The sequence below is a fragment of the Bactrocera tryoni genome, chromosome 1 (genome assembly GCF_016617805.1).
Source record: "Bactrocera tryoni isolate S06 chromosome 1, CSIRO_BtryS06_freeze2, whole genome shotgun sequence".
NCBI lineage: Eukaryota > Metazoa > Arthropoda > Insecta > Diptera > Tephritidae > Bactrocera > Bactrocera tryoni.
This window is the reverse complement of record NC_052499.1, coordinates 71,816,568-71,839,387: the sequence shown is the minus strand read 5'-3', so window position 1 is coordinate 71,839,387 and position 22,820 is coordinate 71,816,568. Positions and strand designations below refer to the sequence as shown.

Sequence of the window (22,820 nt, the reverse complement as noted above, 5' to 3'; positions counted from 1 at the left end):
CAGTCAGTTCTTGGTGAACCGTTGTGCTGGTCGTGTCGTTGTCGCTGCCGTTGTTTAAACGCTCTTTACTGCCAATAAAAACTTGTTCCGTGTGTGTGTTTTTCTTGTTGTTGTTACTGTGTTTGTAGTACAGGTTTAGCCTTAGCCTCGACTTGAGGGTGTGCTACAAAGTGTCAGTGTTTTAGTAATTATACGTACGTATGACATATCAACGCTAATAACTGTGTGTGTGTGTGTGTAAGTGCGAGTATGCATGTATGTTGAATACTTGGTCTTGGTCTGTTTGTGCAACGGTTAATTGGAAATTACCAAAAAAGTCGGCCTCCAACATCCCGACCGCGCCAAGTACACCTTCCGCCGTGCTGCTGCCACACACCAAAGCCTCGGCTGTCATATTATTACTCAGTTATTGATTTTGCATTTGATGCGTGTGTGTGTGTGTGTGCGCGTTGGTGCTGCAAAGTTTTAAACGTTTTTTATTTTTCAAAATTTAAATACAGTCGCTGGGAAAACACTTGTGCATGCCGAAAAAATTTCAAGCTTACGATAAATATTTAACGACAGTGAAAACAGAGCTTTAATGAGCGTGTGACAAGCTGCCAAGCTGCCAAATGCGTCTTCAACGTGAATAAGCAGTTGTGGCAAAAGCATGATGGTGTGGCAAGCGCATGTGAGCATTTGGAGAATGTGCTACTTAATTTTTTCTTTTTCAATTTTTTTTTAAATTTATTTACTCAAAAAGTACGCTGCATAAAAGCAGTTGTTACTGTAAGACAATGCGCACACGTACATACATATAAATATTTCGCTGTGTGTTTGTCTGCACGAATGTAGAGAAAAGCACACAGCACAATAATGAAAACATCAGCTACTGGCCTGGTGCAGACTCGACCAGCAGTCGAAAGAAGTTGCGCTTGTGCTGCAGCGTGTGCAAAGCCCGCAAGAGCAGCAACAACAACAATTGCGTAATTACGTTTTTGTTGTACGCTATTATAGCGCTTTGGTGGTGCAATATTTAAGCAATTTTTTTCTTATTTTTTTTAAATACCAATTACAAAGAATTCTATACAATTTGAGCGAATTAGTAAAACACTTCACGCAGCGGGAGAACGAAGCCCTAGCAAAGTGCAAAGAGCCACCAAACGTCCTTTCATACGTAAAAACACACATATGCACATAAGTATGTGTAAGTGTGTATGTGGTTGTTTAGCACATGCAAGGATATGCGCCTATGACGTTAGTGACATAACGGTATAATTATAGTGTGCAAAAAAGGAAATCCTTGAATGAAAGTTTTAAGGGATGCATTTGTGCCGCGAAAGGCGCTTAAGCACTAAAAGAAAGTCAATGCAAAGAATTTGTAGTAGAAGCGGTAGGTAGAGGAGGAGTTCGGGCAAGCATTCCCGTCCACAATCTCGTTTATCGGCTGTTATCGCCATGTTGAACGCGTCCCTTGCATAATGAGCGCAAATTCACTGCTTACAATTGCAACTGTGAGCTGTCAACCACAGCAGCTACTGATTATCAGGGTTGTCTGTCTGCCTGTTGACCATAAACGTTTGGGGTGCCTTCCACGCGCTTATTATATTATATTATCTAGCATTCCATCTCGAAGCGCATATTTCATCTACTCACACCATTCTTAATATCTTTTCTTATCTTTAATAGGTTTATGCGCACCACTTGCTTATTTGATTGGCGCAAATGTCAATAGTCGCAAAAAAAAAAAACAAAAACAAATTGTTAGTACCCTCACCCATTGTGGGCTGAGTGCATGCCACCCAAGGAGTGTTATTGTGCATCCAACTGTTTTGGGTTTCGACCGCTGCTGTTTATCGCTTCCGTTGCGAGCAATTTCAGACCACTCAATTGTCAAGCCTGTGTTCCTCTGTCAATAAACACAGTGTCTGTTGGTAGCATAAATTTTGTGCAAAAAATACATATATGCTTACTGTGACTAACTATTTTCTTGAATTATGTAAGACCACACCCTCTTTTTATCATCAACAAATTTAAACTTGTTTTCTGCTTGCAAGCCACTCTAGAAGCTGTGAATTCAATATGAGCTTAGAAAATTGTAATCATAATCTCATGATTGAATGTTGAATACGAGTATGTATGTATAATACAATTAGAATTATTATTTTAATAGCAGCAAAATAAAAGCTCGATTTCGATATGTTAGAAATTTTCATAAAATATGTGCTCTTAAAAACACCCTTTAGGCGATAAGGATTTATAAAAGCGAGTGTAGATTAAGTTTGCCACGAGTCTCAGCGTCTCGATCTCTGTTTGCTTTAACGCGACTAGTCCCTCATTTTCTAAGATATCGGTGTGAATTTTTTTGTTCCCAAAATGCTGCTCCTTTGTCGGAATCGCCGATATCGGACTATAGCATATAGCTGCCATGCTGACCGATCAAAACCATGATAAAGATCTTTTTATACCCTTTTATGCTTTCACTTATGTGAAGCGTATTATAGCTGCGGTAGAACCGAATAACACTTTTTTGTTTTGATTCAGTAAAACAAATTCGTTCCAAAAAGTTGACACATTAACCTTGAGAAACAGTGGTATAGTATGAGTCATCTGTATGATAAACAACTGTTTTCAGAAGCTGACAATTGACAAGGAGATAACTCATTGCTTTTTTAAGCTGAACTTCCAGCTTATAGTAATTCATGATTCAGTATTGCGGTTAGCTATAATTATAACTTAACTATCATTTTTATCGCAATTTATATTGAATTTAAATTTGAGGAATAAATTTCGTAATTTTCAGAACATTTATGATTTCCATTTACATTTTCGCGATTTGTGCTTACATTCAGTTTTGCGTCAATGCTGAATCGGTCCAAATACGCAATAAGAGCTGGGAGCGCTTCAAGTTAGAATTTAGTCATTGATGTAATATCAATTGAGCTGCCTTTAGTCACGTTTTTATATACATACTTATGTATAATAAGCTAATCAATGTTATTATACCTTATAAAGCTAACCGAATAGTAACAGCTATATACACATAAGTGTGCGAAATTTGCAATATATAAATTATTTTAAATAATATAAATTTTTGAACAGAGAGATAGCTGAAATATTTTCACGAAATTTTGTCAATCTATTCTATTAAAATAGCTTCCCGAAAGTAAGCTTCGTTTTGTAATTTTTAAGTCTCTAACGGAATTTGTTTTTTTCAGAAACATGCAGAACGTGACATTTAATTACTCTTACATTACATTAAAGGTCACGTAAAATTTAATGCAAGCATTTTTTACATACATACATATACTTAGGTATGTGAAGACTTAATAATAATATATTAATATGTAAATTCTCCTGAGTAAATTTCAGCTGTTTTACTTCAAGTTTCAAAATGAACGGGAAACGGAAGTTTCTATTTTTAATATAATACTAATATTATTAATTAATAAATAAATTTATTATCTGCTCAGGAAGTTAACCGTTATCGAACTTTGCTTAATGCTCGACCAAGCGATCACTTCAAACTGTTATAGCATAATTTAAGAATAGTGAAAGTTCAAAAAAAAACTCTAGACGAATGACAAAATTTTGTTGTATGTTTTTTAATGTCGAAAATGATTAAAAAAAAACAACAAAGTTTTAAGTTATTTAATAGCACATCGTGGTACATTATGCACTAATCGAACCCAATGAAATATAACCCGAAACTGGAAATTTGAGAATTTAAACTGCGAAGAAAATTGTAAATATTACAGTATTTTACAGAATTTCCTTAAATAATCAATTCGTTCTTTTCCCGAAGGCCTTACGTATATCACTGTAATAAAAAGCTCTATTGAGCACCAAAATCACAGCATAATGCTCAAAAATATTTTTAACTACTTTTCACTCTTCTTGCTACACTGTATGCAGCGTTTCATGCACCCTCGGATGCTTATGTAAGTGATTGGTAAACTGATTGCACAAACTGGCAGACGATTCCAGCGTCTTTATTGCCAATTGTCGAATTTTACCGTGACTGCATTTGCAGTAAACATGTTTCAATGATTGCGATAATTCGCGCTGCCTCCCCCGACGACATAAAACTTGTGCGTGTAGACATATGTACAAGTGTGTGTGCGTGAGTGTATGATTCTGTCTACGATTATTCGTTGGAAAAAAGTTATATAAATACCATGTGAAAATCATAAACGCGAATATCGACGACACGCTCAAAAACAGAAATATGTAAAAATGTTATGACTCACGTGCATAAATATATATACCGTGTCAATATGCATATATAAATCTAATAAATAGCTTCTTTTTTGTTGTATTTCAAACCAACTCGCTGACAAACACCAACATCAATCAAAACGTGAAAACGCTGTCAACGCCGCTGCAATTACTGCCCACACTATACGCACACAAACATGCATTTCCATTTTTGTACACGTGTGTGTGTGTGCAGTAGTATAAGTCTAGCAAACAAACCAAACAAAAAAACAAGTGAGAAAATGCCATCAGCGTTCCGCAGGTGCACGCTGCAGGCCGCGCTGCTCGCCTGCCTCTGCGTGGCCATGTCGCCGTTGCGCGCCAGCGCCAGCATCGTGGAAAAACTGCGCGATGATTCCGATCTGTCGCAGGTAAGTCAACAACTCAACGCAGATATTTTCCTAATGTATCAGTTTTCAACGATTTTTTTTCTCCATTTCTATTTATAAATTGTATTTATGTACTTTTATCGTTTTCTTTCATTTCCACGTTTTTATTGTTGTTAGCGTTAGCGTTAATGCTATTGTGTTGTTGTTAGAGAGCGTTTGTGTTTTAACCCTCTTAGGTCGTCCTTGTTGTTGTGCTTCCCATTAGCTTGTTGTCGTTGCCCTCCACCTTTGACTTTTCGACTGTGTCCTTTAGAATACAGCACTACGCCCATACATCTACAAGATTCATACATATGTACATACATCCTAATCTCTTAGTATAGTTATATACATGTATATTTACTTAAGAACTTTTATTTAGGGCTTAGACCTCGTAGACCTGCTGCCTCAAACATACTTTAATTTTACTTAACAACTATTAGGCCTTAAACAAATGTTGTTGTTGCGCAGACATACCGACACACATATTTAGAAAAGTGTCCTCCAGCCGTTTTGATGCAATTGGCTACAATTCCCTGACCTAATTCCTATGTCAAATTCATGTGTACACGCACACGCACACATGTATTTGTTCCATCACGTTGGCATCGCGTCACAGCGCTCCAATGTCGTTGTTGTTGCCCTTGAATTGCCGCCTACCTGCTCGGGAAGCTGTATGCATGTGCATGTGTGTGAGCCGCTGTTGGAATTCGGAAAAATGTGGTAACAGCTGCTCATTCACAAGTCGCTGCAGCATACAGACAGCGCGTCGCACGAGTAAGATGAGCACTTCGTGTTGAGTTTTTTGTTCGTTGACGAATTGTGCAATTGCGAGCAGAGCGTCCTTGACCTCTCCCGTTTTGTGTTGCGTGGAGAAAGGTTTTGCGGCGCGAAAAAAACGCTAAAAACGCAAAAAGCGCCGCTGGGAATTAGCCTTGCAACAAAGTGTGGTTTTACTTTACATCGCTAGAGGTACAAATTTAGCATATACTTGTGTGTATGTGTTTGTTTGTCAGCTTTACATGCATAAAAAATCAATAGTTACACAAAACGGTCGCCTTAATTTATTGCGCTGCTGTCGCTTGGCCTTGTTTTGTTGTTGTGCTTGTGTCCGACTGCTTTCGTTTTAGCGCAGGCAAAGCTGGCGCCCCTCAACTCACCTTAACTAAGTTGAAAATATGTGAAATTATACGAGTATATGTACATGTATGCTATGTAAGTATGTATGTAAGTATTTGCATCCTGTGTGAGTAATCGATATTTTTTACAATTTGACTTTCTCTCGCTTTTCGCTTCACCCTTTGGTCGTGTGAATTTTTTTGCCTTTCCTTCTGGGCAGTTTTGACATTTGGCGATATCCGTGCGACATGTGGTGCAGATTAAAGTTTACGTCACCTGTGCGTGCTTTGGGATTTCGTATAAGCCGTTGGATTCTGCATGTGTGTGCGCTTCATACACATATACACGTTTTATACCTACATATCATCTATTTTTGCTATACACAGCGTTACCAAAGAATTTACCGTTTAGAAAATCACGAATTCTTGAGACGGTTAGCGGAACGATGATTTGTATGCTGTAAACCTGTTGCTTCCAAGTAATCGCAGCGTTAAATTTCAATAGTTGAATTTCGGTTACATAAGTGGCAAAACTAGAATTTGCTTCGAATAATTAGTTATATTAATTAATTTGTTGGAAATGTTCAGCAATTAACATTGATCAGTGCTTTCCTTGTATTAAAAACAACACAAACTCATTTATACTCGCTATGCCGCTGGAATTTAAAAAATTACGTAATATTTCCGAAAATTCTCTTAAAAAATATTTTGTAGATAAAAATGATAAAAATAAGAGCACGGTAATTTTTATGGAAAATCGGACCAGTTTGAGTATCAAACGGCTTAAATGCATTAATTTCAAAATAATGTCAATTTACGTCCCGCGTGACGGCCGTTTATTTTGGAGCTGTTCAAAAACCAGAGAGCTTCCAAATTTTTACTATATTTGGTTGGTTGCGAAATTTATCGCTCGAATGGCACCCATGAAGAAAAAAGATATAAAAAAGTGCCCATGTTTACACCATGACTAACCCATAATCAAAATAGCAAACTGCCGGAATTAGGATCTTTTATAGATCTTGAAAATTAAATTTTTATGCTCTTGCATAATTGTGCTACAGAGTATAATAGTTTTGTTCACCTAACGGTTGCACGTATCACCTAAAATTAATCGAGTTGGATATAGGATGGTGAGACGAGTTGAAATCCGGGTGACGTTTTGTCTGACTATATATGTATGTAAGCTGTAACTGGAGTAAAAATTAAGATTTCGCGATGAAACTTGGTATGCAGTGTGGGCGAAATCGGACTGCAACCACGTCTACTTCCCATATAGCACAATTTTGTATTCCATTTGATTATTACACTTTCCAGTACCCAAATCAAGAAGTAATTAATATAACAGGATCCAATTTTGCACTAATAATTTTTTTAAAGTATGCCACCTTAAAATCAAAAATTGTTTACAACCCACCAAAATTGTTGAAGCCCCTAGGAACCGAAAATGTGGACTCCAGTATCTGTAGTTGATTTTTGATCGAAAATATTGGTTAATGTATGAGGTAAACAATTGAAATTCAGAGAGAATCCTTTGCTCAAAATATTATCTCTATGTATCAAAAATTGGTTGAATCGGGTTAAAGCTTCCCTGAGCATCCGTATATCTAATATAACTTCCAAGTGATTGTATGTGAAATAATGAAACCTAGAAACATTTTGAATTGGAAATAGGTCTGACAGTGAACGAGGGCAAAACGAAATATCTCCTGTCATCAAACAAACAGTCGTCGCACTCGCGACTTGGCTCTCACGTCACTGTTGACAGTCATAACTTTGAAGTTGTAGATAATTTCGTCTATTTAGGAAGCAGCATTAACACCACCAACAATGTCAGCCTGGAAATCCAACGCAGGATTGCTCTTGCCAACAGGTGCTACTTCGAACTGAGTAGGCAATTGAAAAGTAAAGTCCTCTCTCGACGAACAAAAGCTAAACTCTATAAGTCGCTCATAATTCCCGTCCTGCTGTATGGTGCAGAGGCTTGGGCGATGACAACAACCGATGAGTCGACGTTACGAGTTTTCGAGAGAAAAATTCTGCGAAAGATTTATGGTCCTTTGCGCATTGGCCACGGCGAATATCGCATTCGATGGAACGATGAGCTGTACGAGATATACGACGACATCGACATAGTTCAGCGAATTAAAAGACAGCGGCTACGCTGGCTAGGTCATGTTGTCCGGATGGATGAAAGACACTCCAGCTTGAAAGTATTCGACGCAGTACCCGCCGGGGAAGCAGAGGAAGAGGAAGACCTCCACTCCGTTGGAAGAACCAAGTGGAGAAGGACCTGGCTTCGCTTGGAATATCCAATTGGCGCCACGTAGCGAAAAGAAGAAACGACTGGCGCGCTGTTGTTAACTCGGCTATAATCGCGTAAACGGTGTCTACGCCAATTAAGAAGAAGAAGAACATTTTGTTGGTATGTGGCATGATACTAGTTAATAGAAATCAGGTCAATACCACACCAACTCCTATATACTACGTGTGTCGTTTCGTTTTTTGATAAATCTTATGCTGAATTTGTTGGACAGTGTTTGAGTTATATAGAGTATAGGTGTATATAAAACTGCTTAGATTCTGACTCTCTGGTTGACATTTTACTATACATCTTAAGGTATTGCCCTGGCGTTGATTACTGCAAGTTTCACGAGTGTAAAATGTTCGGTTGCACCCGAACTTGTTCTTACTTGTTTTATTTTGAGGCCCAAAATAGTGTAGGTAACTGTGAAAAAAGTATAAGATAACGTGTTCTTAAGTAAAGCAATAGTTGGATTATATGATTTTATTTATAATACATCTTGTTGGATAATGATTTTGGTGTTTCCACGTAAAGCTAATAATCACTATTTTCTTCACTGTTTCACAAGAAAGTTTGTCATAGCCTTGCAACACAGAAAATTTCTATTTATTGAATATATTCGATCTTGTTAAATGCTTTTATGAAAATTTTAACTGATTTGAAGACTTTTATCCGTTTGCTTGCGAAAAAAGGGAAGCCGACAAATATTTAAAAATGATTACTATTATCGGACTGTCCGTTGAAAAATCTATTCCAAACTTTTAAAATCGACACTTATTGTGAGTCACAAAGCTAGTGTCTTATTCATTCATTATAAATGAAAACTAGAAAAACAGTAAATTCAGACGACCACACCTTCTTCATTTAAATATTCAGCGAACGAAACAGTCAGGAGCTATCGGCTTCCCCAATGATCCAGCGATCATTATTCTGCAGACGTTTCTACGCATGCACGACGGAGCGTGTACTCGTATATTCAACTAATTATTCATGCCGTTGTGCGGGTACTTACGCACTAAAGACGGTGTCGAAGGCTGGGACGCGACAAGACGCATTAACACACATGCATAATTATGCATGAAAACGCTGTGCGCCTAGGCAAATGCGTTTAGCCAATTGGAGTGTAAGAAGACATTATTCTGCAGCAACGATGGCACCGAACAGCGATTTTGAATGTCGCTTTTTAGCACGCTTGCATAGATATATGCATGTGTATGTATGTGATTAGAGTTTGCTTACATATCATACTTTCTTTTGGCCAAAAGCTGTAAAAATAACACAAAAAACACCACGTAGAATTTGTAGATATGTAAATCCATGTATGTGTATGTGTTTAAATACTTTACAGGCACAAGAGTAGAGTAGGCACAATGAACTCATTTGCGCCTCGTTCATTGTTGGCCTGGCCATAGTTCCACATTGTATGGTTTGGCAGATATCTAATACACATGTTTGTATGTATGTCGGTTTGTCTGCTTGTCTATGGCATACTTGGCATTCTCTTGGCCAGCTTGCGTACATTTGTTGTTGTTGTTGTTGGTCATAGTGTTAGCGCCTTCCAGTAGACCTCTGCGAGCTGCACACCAGCTATTCATGCTACCATAACATTTCACATATTAATACCCATCACCACACACATACACAAACAAGTTCTCCACGCACATGCACATACCTACAAACAATAGTTCAACTCATTTACATACTTATTGTATTTAGTATGATTCGTATTACCTCAGGCTTGCTTTGCACTTCAGTCATTGTAACGCGCCGAAAAGCGTCGCGCTCTGTTAGGCAAGTAATGCCAAAATTTCCAGCAACCAAAACTCGCTGCTCCACGTAAAACAACTGCCAACAACAACGCGTACAATGCGACTCGACTCGACTCGACTCGACTCTGTTTTTAGTATTCATTAAAATAAGTGACAAAGGGTAACCAGGTGGCTAACAGCAGACTTTTCTAATTGTAAACGTGTTCTTTTGTTGTTTTTGTTATTGCTATTTTAGGTTACAGCGAAACAAAAGAAAACTGCAAGTCAACACGAGTAAACACATATGTATATGTTTATATATGTAACTGCAGCTATGTATATACATATGTATGTGCATGTATAAATCAGCTTGCGAAAAAACAACAAAACTTACGCAAACTATTCACACATACGCGCATGTGTGTGTATGTGTGTGGCAAGTGAAAAAAGCCTAACTGGGAAATGGGCACACAAGGTAAATAAACGGCGTGAAATAAAAGAAATTTTGTAGTTGAAAGTCATCGTTAATGTTTGCAATGCGCTCGAAGATTTGAATGCTTATGCGCGCATCAACACACATGCAGACGTACATATGTATGTACGTACATGCATGAAACCAAAATATGCAGTTTGTTAACAATAGACCAGATATACATACTATACATACATATGTACGTATGTATGTGCATACATAGAAAGTATGTTGACAACCAAGTTCAGAAGGCATAATAGTTACCGTAATTCGTGTTTTTTGAGAAAATAATTTTTTGCTGGTACTGTGTAGTTGTCGGTTTTTTTTTCGCGCAGTTCAAGCAACATTAAGCTCAGTATAAATATACTAAAATTGCTTTAAATGGCTCCTCTAAATTGTAATCGCACCTCTAACAAGCTTTCTTATAAAAACTTGTTTCTAATAAATATGTGATCACATGCCCGGATTTATTACACGCCTGGTAAAGTACTTTCACCTGAGTAAAATTCTTCAGCATATTTGATGTATAACAAATGATTATAAGTCACAGCTCTCTTCGATACGCCGAGCGTTGGAGAATTGCACTAACATGTCCATTTACGCATGTTCAATGCAGTTCTTTGATGAAGAAAATGTTCCACGACGAACAAAATTTTAGTCACTTCTTAGTTTCGAGACTTGTGTTTTCTTTAAACAATTTTAATTTATTTCAAGTCGTAAGTTTTCATCTCAGCCATGCACAATGGTAAATCTGGGCTGAAATGTATAAAATAAAGCTTAGTAGTATTGAAGATAGGCGTTGTATCCTCTTAGTCTAAGCCTTTTGATAAGAGAGCATATCGAATCGAAGACAGCCAAAGTTTTTTAATTTCATATTTTAATCGTACAAATTGTTCCTGGTAATCGGCAGCATTTATTCAGGTAACAGCGGTACTGATTTAGAGGACGTGATGAGTGTGCGTCTTTCAACATTTCGATTATGGAAAAAATGTTTCTTAACTTCTGCTGTTAAACAGTAATAAGTTCTTCGTGACAGTGTACCCTACTGAAAATCACATATTTATTCCAAAGTAAAGGTTAGGATGACCTGAAACCACTAGAATTTAACTTTTGTAAAACACATAGTTTAGGGCGGGCTATACTGCTTTGTTTTGGTTATACACCCTTTTGTCAAATAAGTTCCTGCTTAATAGAAACTTATACCTACTTACAATCAGAATTACATATGTATATGTTTCACCATAAAACAATATTTTTAGCTTTACGTTTTAAATATGTTGAGCTACTACATGCTTAGTTCCTAAGTCAATGTTGGGTAGCCCAAACAGAAATATCAGAAAGTAATTTGTTTAAAGTATCATATTTTCATGTTGCCGGCTATGTTAATGCGAGGGTTGCCTTTTATATTTCGGGATTAGAGAACAAAAACAAATTTTGCACGCCGAAAAACGCTTTACTGCTTTTCAAAATATTCTCCATTAAAATCTATACACTTTTGCATCAGGTATAAAAAATTCATATTTCGCTTCAAACTACTAGAAAAAAAAACATCTCGAATCCTAGGTTTTATAGAAAATTGAATGCTCTGCAAAATATGAATTTTGCCATTTAAAATTTTTTTTTTCACTGAGTTGTGAAATCAACAAGAAAAACATCCTTAAAATAGTAAAACTTCAACTGTCAATAACTTTAAAACGGTTAGGTTTACGAAAAAATCGTAGGATACCATTTTTATAGCATTAAAATTTCATACAAAATCTATGAAACGAGTTGAGTTTTGAAGTAGTTGGATGCCAGATTTGGACTTTGCTATGTGATTTTAAGAAATACATAAATAAATAACTGAGAACCTAACCGTTACAATTAAGAGCATATATGTACTTGGAGAGATTTTTGTAGAGGTGTCTAAGAAACAATTTTTCAGAGTACCAAGCTAACTATTTTTTTTTACCCACCGTATTATATATACATACATATGTATATTATACGCATATATATTCTCGAATGCAAAACAAGCAATTTTTTTTCTTTTTACTCACCCTAATTGATACATATGTATACATATATTCGCGAATGCAGTGCAATTTCTATAATTGAATATGCGATCTCGCTTTCTGCACTTTCATTTTATTTTTAACAAATTGCTTAATTTAATGTCGTAACTTGTGCATAGTAATTGACCTCTGAATTTAAAGCGCTGACCCGTCTTCCTGCCAGAATCTTACAAGTCAGCGTAAACATATTTATATGTTGTATATAAATTTACAATGTAGTCACATATATGTATATAACTATGTCCGCCAAATGGGTGTGTAACTGCACATGCAGCCAAGCTCAGCCCACCGGCCGCAGTCGCTTAAAAAGTGCGTTGAAAGAAATGCTCAGTCAGCGCCGGCTTTCTGTGGCGGCCAGTCGGCCACTTGTCAACATTGGCATATTGCATTCTCAGCCGCTGTTGATATATTCCTCAAGCAGCAAATTATGCATTTACATAAAAATGCATGGAAAACATTTAAATGCTTATGTGTGAACGTGCATATGCGTTTGTGTGAGTGTGAGAATGCATGCATGTTGCTTATAAATGCGCCGCCTCTGCTTTTGTGTGGGCGCGCGTTTGAGTTGGTAATACATATACATATGTATATACATATATGTATGTAATCATATGTGTATACATGGGGATGTGTGTGTGCATACAAGTGGTGGCGCATGTGGGACGCTTCGCTGCGATTGACATTAATGGCACTTAGATCCCATTTGTTGCCTTTGTTTACCGGGCAGTCGCTTTTGGCCTCCAACTCTGCATTTATGGAACGTGCTGAATGATGAATGCAGGATCTATGACTATGATTAAATGCACATGTAATACTGTATACACATATGTATGTACGTACGCCTGTGTGTGGTTCGGGAGCGGCAAAGTGCTCCAGCGACTACTTCAATTAAATTTAATTAAGATTTAAACTGCTCAACAACGTGACGATGACCTTAATGTAGCCACATCGATTGTGTCGGCTATTATGAGGGGGTGTTTATTAAATTTATGCGAGTATCAAAGCAAGAGTCACAGCGTCTATGTGCATGACGTGCAAAGAAAAGCGAACTTCATAAATGCTTTTCGCCGCTCACAACCGAGGCTTTCGCAGCTATGTTATGTGTGCGTTCATGTGTGCGTTCATGTGTGCGCTTGTGTGTGAGACTATGTCCGTTCCCGTTTTACTTTTTACAGCTAAGATGAATATCATATGCAAACATACAATGATTTGAGCCTGTGTGTGTGTGTTTGCGTCTTTTGGGGAAGTGCTAATTGAGAATTACTTTCATCTTTCATCAGACAGGCAAAGCTTCAGCATTTCTAATATTTCTGCTAAGTGCATGTTACGTGTATTTGTTGTTCTAATTGTTATTGTAGTAAGCTGTTGTCTTAATTTCCTTCTTTTTAGTTGGGAAAACTTTCTTAGGTCTAATTATAATGAATCGAAAGCGTTTTTAATTGATCGAAAATTAACGCGTGAAGAATTTTTAATTTTTACAACGATGGTTTTTTGTTTTTGTAAATGAAAGTGATACCCAATGTTGCGTGGATCCAGTAATAGCAATCAAGAAATTAAATTAGCTTTACTGCGCAATTGTTTAATGCAATCAAGAAATGTATGAAAGTTGTTCTACTAATTCAAGAAGTCACTGTGAACTATGATGGATCGAACAAATAAATGTGACAGTGAATTGTAATGAATTACTTTTATAGTCCATTGGTTTAAGTAAATTAAGTGATAAACCGGACGGAATTGAAAATGTCAGCTTAAAATTTTGGATCCGCACTCTATATACCCTCATCATTTAGTAAGTCAACACAAAATACAACAAATGTTGTTGGAGATTATAAAGTTCCCGAGTTATCTTTTTTTTTAAAGATGGAGCATTGAGTTACGTCAGATTATAAAAGAGAAGCCCATCAAAAATCAAGTCTAATTTTTTCTATAAAAAACATTGAAGAATTTCAATCGAGCAAGAGGTACTTATATTAGCTATCAATTCGTATGAGAAATCTCAGTAGGAGCATTGGTATTGGATTTTCCTAATACTGGAAGGGAAAAATTAGAAAAAGGCATTGGTCACATTTTCGGAATGAATGATTTATGATTGAGTAGGGGCTGATTGAATAGTTCAATCTTAAAAAAGTTGAAGACTGACAGACAGACTGACAATATTTTCATTACTTTCTTCTTTTTCTTTATTCATCCAATTTTCCATTCACATTGTCTGCGCAATTGTCTTCACTCGGTTGGCCTTTAGTTACCATAGCAAACCTTAATTTTTCCGATTTCGACTCATTTCTGAATAGTTCCGAGCACATTTTCTTAAGCCCGCGTCTCGCCACGAGCAATGATGCATTTGATTTTGTCAAGAGTTCCAATTTTCGTGGAAATTTGTAAATCAATAATCGGGCGAAAATGTTCGCCTTTATATTTTTTTGCCACGATGATCATTTTAAGTTACTGTAAACAACACAATTAGCCCTCGTATGTCAAAACGTTCTTTACGTTCCAGTTGTGAGTTAACAGATTGCTACAGCGACCTCTACTTGACGTTGTTTGCACGAGAATTAGGTATTTTGGTACGAAACAAAACAAACCAAAATGTTGATACGTAGGACATGTTGAGGTTCTTTGTTGCCTTTCTGATGCCAACATGACGATTTTCAAGTATACGTATGTATATTGACATATGTATGAAGATCAAAGTACTCAGAAACACAAAAAGGGTTTTACCAGGAAAAAGCAATTTTTTATCGCTTCGGTTCGTGTGCGCAGATTAAATGGACCAGTCCGAGTCAAATTTGTAACAACTAAACGTCGTAACAACTCTAATCAAGAATTTGGTATGATCAGCTTATAAGGGAAATTAAACACGCTAAGAAATTTGGGCTTTTACCTTGAGCTCTTCTTTGAAAAAGTTTAACAAAAGCACCAACAAAGGTATTCTGTTGAATTCCATGCCAAGGTAATGCGGATTCCTCGCTGTAGTTATACATATAATCCCTTGTTATTGGTCTCGAAAATATTATGCCAGTATAAGTGATTGACACCAGCTCTTTGTTCGATTTCCTACTCTCCAATGCCAGCCAAATCGAATAAAGCTTTAGTTAGCTTCATTAGGGTAACAATTCGGTTCATCCTAACCCCAAAACAACTTCAAAATATTACTCAAATATATGTATATACTTGTACTTTTTGATTTTTCCTAAAAATTATTTAAATTAGTTTTACAAAACACACATGTATACTAAAAAATAAAATATTTGTTCCTTTGATAATTGAAAACAGTATCTAAGAGCTTAGCGAAATTGAAGTGTTAAATTACCACTTACTCACTCAAAATACATGCACAGTTATACATAAACACCTGTTTTCCTATACATATATACATATATGTATACATATGTACATATATACACATATACATATATTATATATAAAACTAGTTAGTCCTTTAGTAAAGTTCCAGCCAATCATACTTGTATACTCACCCAAACACACAAGATCCATCTAGCCACTTATGGGATACATACAGACATACTCACACACACACTCATACGTGCATACAATATATCCTGGGTATAGTGTGTGTGTGTATGAGAAATAAATGTTGTTTTATCGCCTCTTTTCTTTCAGGCGACAACGCTGAGGCGCCTTATACCTGTTAGGGTAAGATATCCTTGAAGAGTTGCATTTCGTTGCGTTGCGTTGCGTTGAGTTGCGCTTTATTTCCTTTTCCTTTAGTTATGTTCTTCCAGTTGAGTTGTGTTGAATTACGTTTAATTAGTCGGTTGGTTGCGTTGTGTAGCGCATAGCATATTGTACGTTCCTTGCATTTAATTGTGCACACATGCAGACACACTCACACACACATGCCATCATAAGTGCATAACAAGTTAAGTAAACTTATGTTGCGGTCGAATTATTCGTATTTGTTTTGCGGTCGACTGTTTGTATTGGCCCGGTGGTTTTATGCTGCCGTTAGGAGTCGCCCATTATGGCCGGCGTCCTGACCGAGGGTTGACCGTGCGCCAATATGCACACATGAGCGTCTGAGCTATATGACCGGTGGCTACTGAGGGCGCGGAAATTGGTTTTTTAAAGCACACCAGAGATACTCCCGCTGCAGATATGATTAGAAAATTGTTTTTTCTATTTTTTTTATTGCATTCCATACCAGCTGCAATTTGTTTCTGTATGCGGGTGCATTTCAATATAATTCCAAGGGTTGCTCTTATCTCGAGTCATTGTTAGCCTTTCTCATTTTAAACTGTATTCGAACACGCCAACTCAGGATGTTGATTGAACGTCTGTCATTACCTCCTCTGCCGAAAAACATTTGCAAAAGGATGTGTGCATGTGTGTATGCATGCGTGTGTGTAATCATTTAGAACATTACCATAATGTGTGTGGAAAACGTGCCGCCTCTCTTTTGTTTGATGTATTGATTTTATAATTGCTAAGGTGTTCAGTGTTCAGAAAATGACAGTTATGTAGCTGGTTACGCGTGGCTTCCACGGGTAGTGACTAAATACATTTCAAACCAAGCATACGAGGCGCTCATTCATTCATTTCATACAAATACACACACACAGTAGGTATGTATGTACATGCATTCATGTGCTTATTGGCTTTTGCACATGTGTATGCATAAGTCCACATGAAATACGTTCTCGAAATATGCATGTTTTATATATTTTATTTATGAACTCATTCTGTTATGCAAAAATGCATGCTTTTGCACCGAGCGACGTTATTTTATTTATTTTTTATTTATATACGTATATATGTATCTTTCTGTTAAAAAATAATTATTATTTATACGCCAGCTAATAAGAATTAGTAAAACCTTTCCATGTACACCGTTTAAATACTTTTTCGTTTTTTTTTTTCAAAATATAACATCCAACGTTGTTTTATTAAGTTTACACAGCATAAATAGCATAAATATAGTTTTATTAGAATTTCCCAGACCATTTCCTTAATATATTAAATTTTTATTCCAGTTGAAATCGATAGCCCTATGCCGCATATAGGTAGTATCTAACTTATCGATTTTGACATATCTTTGCTTCAAAAATGTGGCAAACTTATTTTCATTGCTTTGTGATATTCCTTTCTTCTTCAACTTCGGAAGTTTTCAGCGGATTCCTCTTAAAAATATTCCAATATATACATATACATATAATAGTTTTTCCTTTTCCAGAAAGTCGATGAAAAATTTGCATACTAAAATATAAGCCATAACGTTGTTAGCTGACGGTTTCAGTTGGTTACGATTAAAAAATTCTAAACAATTCTCAGTTTTTAAGCATTGTCAATTTTCCAACCATGCTCAGTTGATCTATTCCTCATTCTACGGTTATTTAAAACAATTTTTGGCTTTTTGTACTCTTTCATTCTTATTTGCTTTGTTTGGACTTCCACTGTTCATCGTTGCCGCGGCTACGTCTCAGATGTTCCCGTTGAGTCCAATTTTCGATGACTCGATCGAGCATTTCGACTGGCAACTGGCGAAAGATACGTGTGATGTTTTGTTCCAATATCTGAATCGAAGCGAGATTGTCCGCATAGACTTTATGTACATATCCGCAAAGGAAAAGTTTAACGGCCCAAAATGTGAAATTAACTTCTCACCGAAGTGCTCTCCCAATAAATCTTTTTATTGATGCCATGTGCGGGAAGCAGTCCATCTTGTTGAAACCAAATATGGTCGAGATGTGGAGCTTCAATTTCAGGCATCAAATAGTCGGTTATCATGGTCGCCAATGACGGTTACGTTTTCACCGGCACCAGTTTTGAAGAAATATGGACCGATGATTCCACCGGCTTACGAACCACACCAAACCGTTACTCAAATGCGGCAATTTTACTTGTTTACATACCCATTTAACTAGAAGTTAAACGATTCGTAAACTTTGTTCAAATCGACGTAAGACTTTCCATGACGAAATGAAAAAAAAATAACAAGACAACTTGTCTCACAGTGATATTGAAGGCTGGGTCTAGTTGCAAATCATGTGAATTCAATTCCAGTGACACTTTCTGGTCTAATGAGTACAAGTAGCCTGGTATGCTAAGGGAGTACATAATATTTGATGTAAGGGGTACCTTTATGATAAATTTAATATTTTCATCTAATTTGAATAAGATACTTTAAAATTCTTCTGTTCATCCATGTATTTCAAAATCAATTGAGGGCATTGTTTGTGAGACGGTTTACTGACTTCTATAAGATCGAACAGTTCTGTGAAGGCATGTATTGGCATGTAAGCATCAGACTCCTCTTTCTATGTAATATGCCTGTGAACGATATCACTAGGTTATAGTCATTTTGCGATTTTGATATTAGAGACTGCTTTTAGCTAATTTTGGGTTGCTAAAACCGAAAATGATAGTAAAAATTTCCAAACAAGAAATACTATATATAGCTATACGTGCTCAATTTTCGAAGTCAAATTAGTAATCAAGACACCTCACATCAGTCGCAATTTCTTCTTGCAGATTTGTCTAATTAGTTTACTGCCGACTTTTATTAAAGTACCCATATTTTGTTATGATCCATTATTTCTATATTGTTAAACAGATCGTATTGTTAATTGAAGCAATTTTTTTGCAAAAGACTGAAGCTAGGATATAATGTGGATATAATGTGGGTTAAAGAAGGGCTTTGTCATTCTTTTGTTCATTCATTGTTGTTTACATTGCAAAGTTTTAAGAGCATTTGTTTCAAAAACCAAAGAAAAAGGGTGGGAAAAATAGTCTCGTCAAGATCCCTTGATGAATAAAAAAGCTTTTCATACAAGGAATTGATTTTGATTATTCAATTTGTATAGCATCTATATCCAATAGCGATTCTATATCATTAGTTCCGACAAATTAATAACTTTTTGGGAAGATTTGAACGTGTGTAAAATTCTAGATCGATATTTAAGAAGCTGAGGGACTAGTTCGGCTATATATAGACAGACGAATATGGATAATCAACACAGCTCATCATGCCGATAATTTACATATGTACATACATACATATTCTATAAGGTCTCCGACATTTGTCACAACCTTCGTGTATACTCTGTTTAGAGTTTAATAATAGTAATATTCAATTTTCATAGCAAACTGCTTTTATATAGGGTTTCCAAATGAAGTTTTTTTTGTGCATAATTTATGTAAATCGCCAGATTGTCCTGTCGATGTAGAAAGATATGCAATAATCTAAATATAAGAAAAGTTGAAGTATAAAATAGCAGTGAGTCATAATAACGAAGAAGCGAGCTCACAATCAGACGGAAACGAGTTCTCAAACTCGTGTACAAAAACAAATAAAACTTTCATAAAATTGAGTTTCAACCTACCCTCACAAAAAATAGAGCACTCAACTGCAAAGGTAAGGGCACCCAACACGAAGTCAGCCAAAAGTAGTAATAACACCAACTACAAATTATAAAACAACAACATCAACAATATTAAACGAGGAACTGAACGGCGAACGACGAGCGTCGAACGCCGAGGAACAGCCAAGGACCATGACACCAAATTCAATTCATTAATTTAGCTGCTCCTGGCTTCGAACTTTTCGTGTTGTTGCTGGTGTTGCTGTTGGTTGTATTAGTGGTGGTGGCTATAATTTGAGTTTTCTTCTACTCAAACTTTATGCTTTGCTATTCTGCGCCAATTGGCAGCACTACTACCAAACTGTAATGTCAATAAAAGCAAACAACAAAAACAACTAAAGAAATAACAGTTGCCATGTGCGTGTTGTCGCCGCACACACACGCACGCATTCAAGTTCAAATGCAAAGTGCAGCAGCGAGTAAGGGAGGCAGTACACTAAAAACAATAGCAACAACAACAGCATAAAGCGGATATGCAGTGTACGACAAACGGAAGGACACGACACTTCGAGGCCAGGGGATGTCTCGGGTACTTGGTTTATAGAGGGTTGCGCGAAGGTGTGTTGGCCGCAAATAGTTTGTGTAACAGCGCCAAATGTGCAACGCCCAACTACCAACTGTATATGTGCATGTGTATATGTGTAGTGAGTGCAGCTGACAGTTGCCTAACAGAAGTGGCAACAACACAAAGCCGCTGGTGGCAGCGAGTTTGCAAATGATTAGTCACGGTGGTCGATGGCCCAACTGGACGCAGCTACTCGCACAGCTGAGGCTAGCCGTCCGCCGCTTTTTGTTGCCGCACGTTGCACCAAATGCTCGTGCGTCTGCAGCGTTGGCCGCCAGACAATGAGCTCCAAGCAAACAAGTTGTAATTGAATGAGTAAAATGACACAGATAAAATACGCTGTTTGGCTAATAGCAGTTTGCAAACAATATTAAATTTTATGTGAGTGCATTTTAGGAAGCTGCAACAACAAGTCGGATTCTGAAAATCTCCAAGCGAAATGCAATGAGAAGTATATACAAACATATATGCTATATATATACATATTTATAAAGCTATGTAGGTGCTTACATAAGATGAAGCCACGTTTGTGCATACATACATATACACATACTATGTATGTAGATCTATCTATTTGAATCTGTTACATGCATACAAAATTCATATATCTAGTTTTTGTTATAACTGAAAACTCTGCAAAAGCTTTTAGCTTGTAGCTTGTCGTGTTGTTTTGTTTTTGTTTTTGCTTTTGCATTTGTTGTTATTGCAAGCGTGATGTAATGGCTGGTTCAATAAACTTTGGCAACAACGGGGCGCCTTTTTGGTTTATGCAAGCAACTGTATCTACATATGTATGCATTGTTATATGTCTGTTTTGCGCTTTTAGTTTTTTGCACTTTGTAGTCATAGTGACCGTACAAGCGAAGTAGCGGAGTGGGGCACACACAAAGGATATACGTATAAGGGTGGCGGCACTTTTTTGTTTTTTCGATATCACTTACAATACAACCATAGCTATATACTACTAGTTGGTATATAAATATTGTATATATATACATACATATGTACATTTCCACATAATCATTGCACGCTAACTAAAGCCAGACTGAACACACCCAATGGCTTTACTGCTATCATAATGTCTTATAATTTGTATATTATGATTAATATACATATGTATATAATAAGAAAAGGGATGGCACCGAAACTATAATACCCTTGTTAGTGGTTTCATGTCTCGAAAATTGTGGTGTTACTTTGGCCAAAATCTATGCCAAATTTGAACAAGGATTTGATTTCGATCGATCAATTTGTATGGCAGCTACACGCTGTAGTATTCCGATCTGAACAATATATTTGGAGATTGTAATGCTGCCTTTGACAATAAGGTATACCAAAAGTGGTTAAGATACCTTGTCAAAAAAAAAAATTCCATATAAGGGCTTGATTTTGATTGGTCAGTTTATATGGCAGCTATATCGAATAGTGGTCTGATATTGGTAGTTTTCACAAATAAGCAGCTTCTTTGAGAGAATAGGGCGTGTGCAGATTTTCAGATCGATAGCTCAAAAACTGTGTGTCTGGTGCGCGCATATTCAAACGGCTAAATGGACTCGGCTCGCCACGCTGATCATTTACATATATAATTTATAGGGTCTCCGATGTATACTTCTGGCTGTTAGCAACTTCGTGGCAAAGTTAAAAATACACTGCACAGGATATAAGGATATACATACATACATATACATATATCAATATACCAATAATTTAGATTTAACTTAGTATGTATAAATTCATCAACTGAAGCAGAAAAGTTTCGAATTAAGCCATAGGACTATTCTTAGTGCCAGCACTCTATTGCAAAAATGAGCACTCAATCCGTTAAAAATTCATATACAATGATGTGCTACCCTAATGCACACACATCCATATATACGAAGGCATAGAAATGGTAATCAATGAAACTCATTCTGCTGAACTACTTTGAGAGCTCCATTAAGCCAGTAACACTGTATTTACGAGTTGTTGTAATAAAATTAGGCCATCAAATACTTTTTTATGTGAAAGCTTCGATTGAGTGCAATTTGAGTTATCTGCTGCAGTTTATAGCACGATGGCTGTGATTTTATAACCATTTATTTGTACAATGCACTTTACTGCTCTCTCCCTCTACTTTATGCTATATATCAAAAAGAGATTAATAGTACTTGTGGCTAAATGAAATGAGAAATATGCACAAGAAATAAAAATTTGTTGAAAATAACGGGAATGAAGTTTTTAGTATTTTTCAACGGAAGAAAGTTTAAACATGTGTATGTATTTTTTATTTGTTACTTATAAATCTAGAGTTTTGAGAGCAAAGGGTGTGGCTCTGCCTGATACATCTACATCAATGGGCTCCTTAAAACTTACAATATTGGAAAATTGTTTGATTTACTCATCTAAAAAGAAGTTATTATCGTTCTTTGTAGTTTTGAAAAATACCGTTAGATGGTAGATGAGCCTTACTTTTCAAGATAATAAATAATTTTCATCAGTTTATTTTTTGGACTGGTGCTGTTAGTACGAGTATATAATGATAAAAAACTATATACATATAAAGGTATAGAAAAAATACTTTCGTTAGAAAACTGTGGAG

General features: G+C 36.5%; 1 protein-coding gene across 14 annotated transcripts in view; it reads left to right on the top strand.

The window, feature by feature from the left end:
- Positions 1-22,820, top strand: part of LOC120781114 (fasciclin-1) — a 50,381-nt gene continuing 27,561 nt past the window's right edge. For 9 of the 14 annotated variants that reach the window (XM_040113305.1, XM_040113300.1, XM_040113289.1 and 6 more), the window contains exons 1-3: positions 1-194; positions 4,433-4,607; positions 15,920-15,952. In XM_040113305.1, the coding sequence (XP_039969239.1) occupies positions 4,479-4,607; positions 15,920-15,952 (162 nt within the window). In that variant the 5' untranslated portion in view covers positions 1-194; positions 4,433-4,478. The remainder of the gene's footprint in view (positions 195-4,432; positions 4,608-15,919; positions 15,953-22,820) is intronic. The other 5 variants (XM_040113315.1, XM_040113296.1, XM_040113313.1 and 2 more) reach the window with 2 other exon arrangements.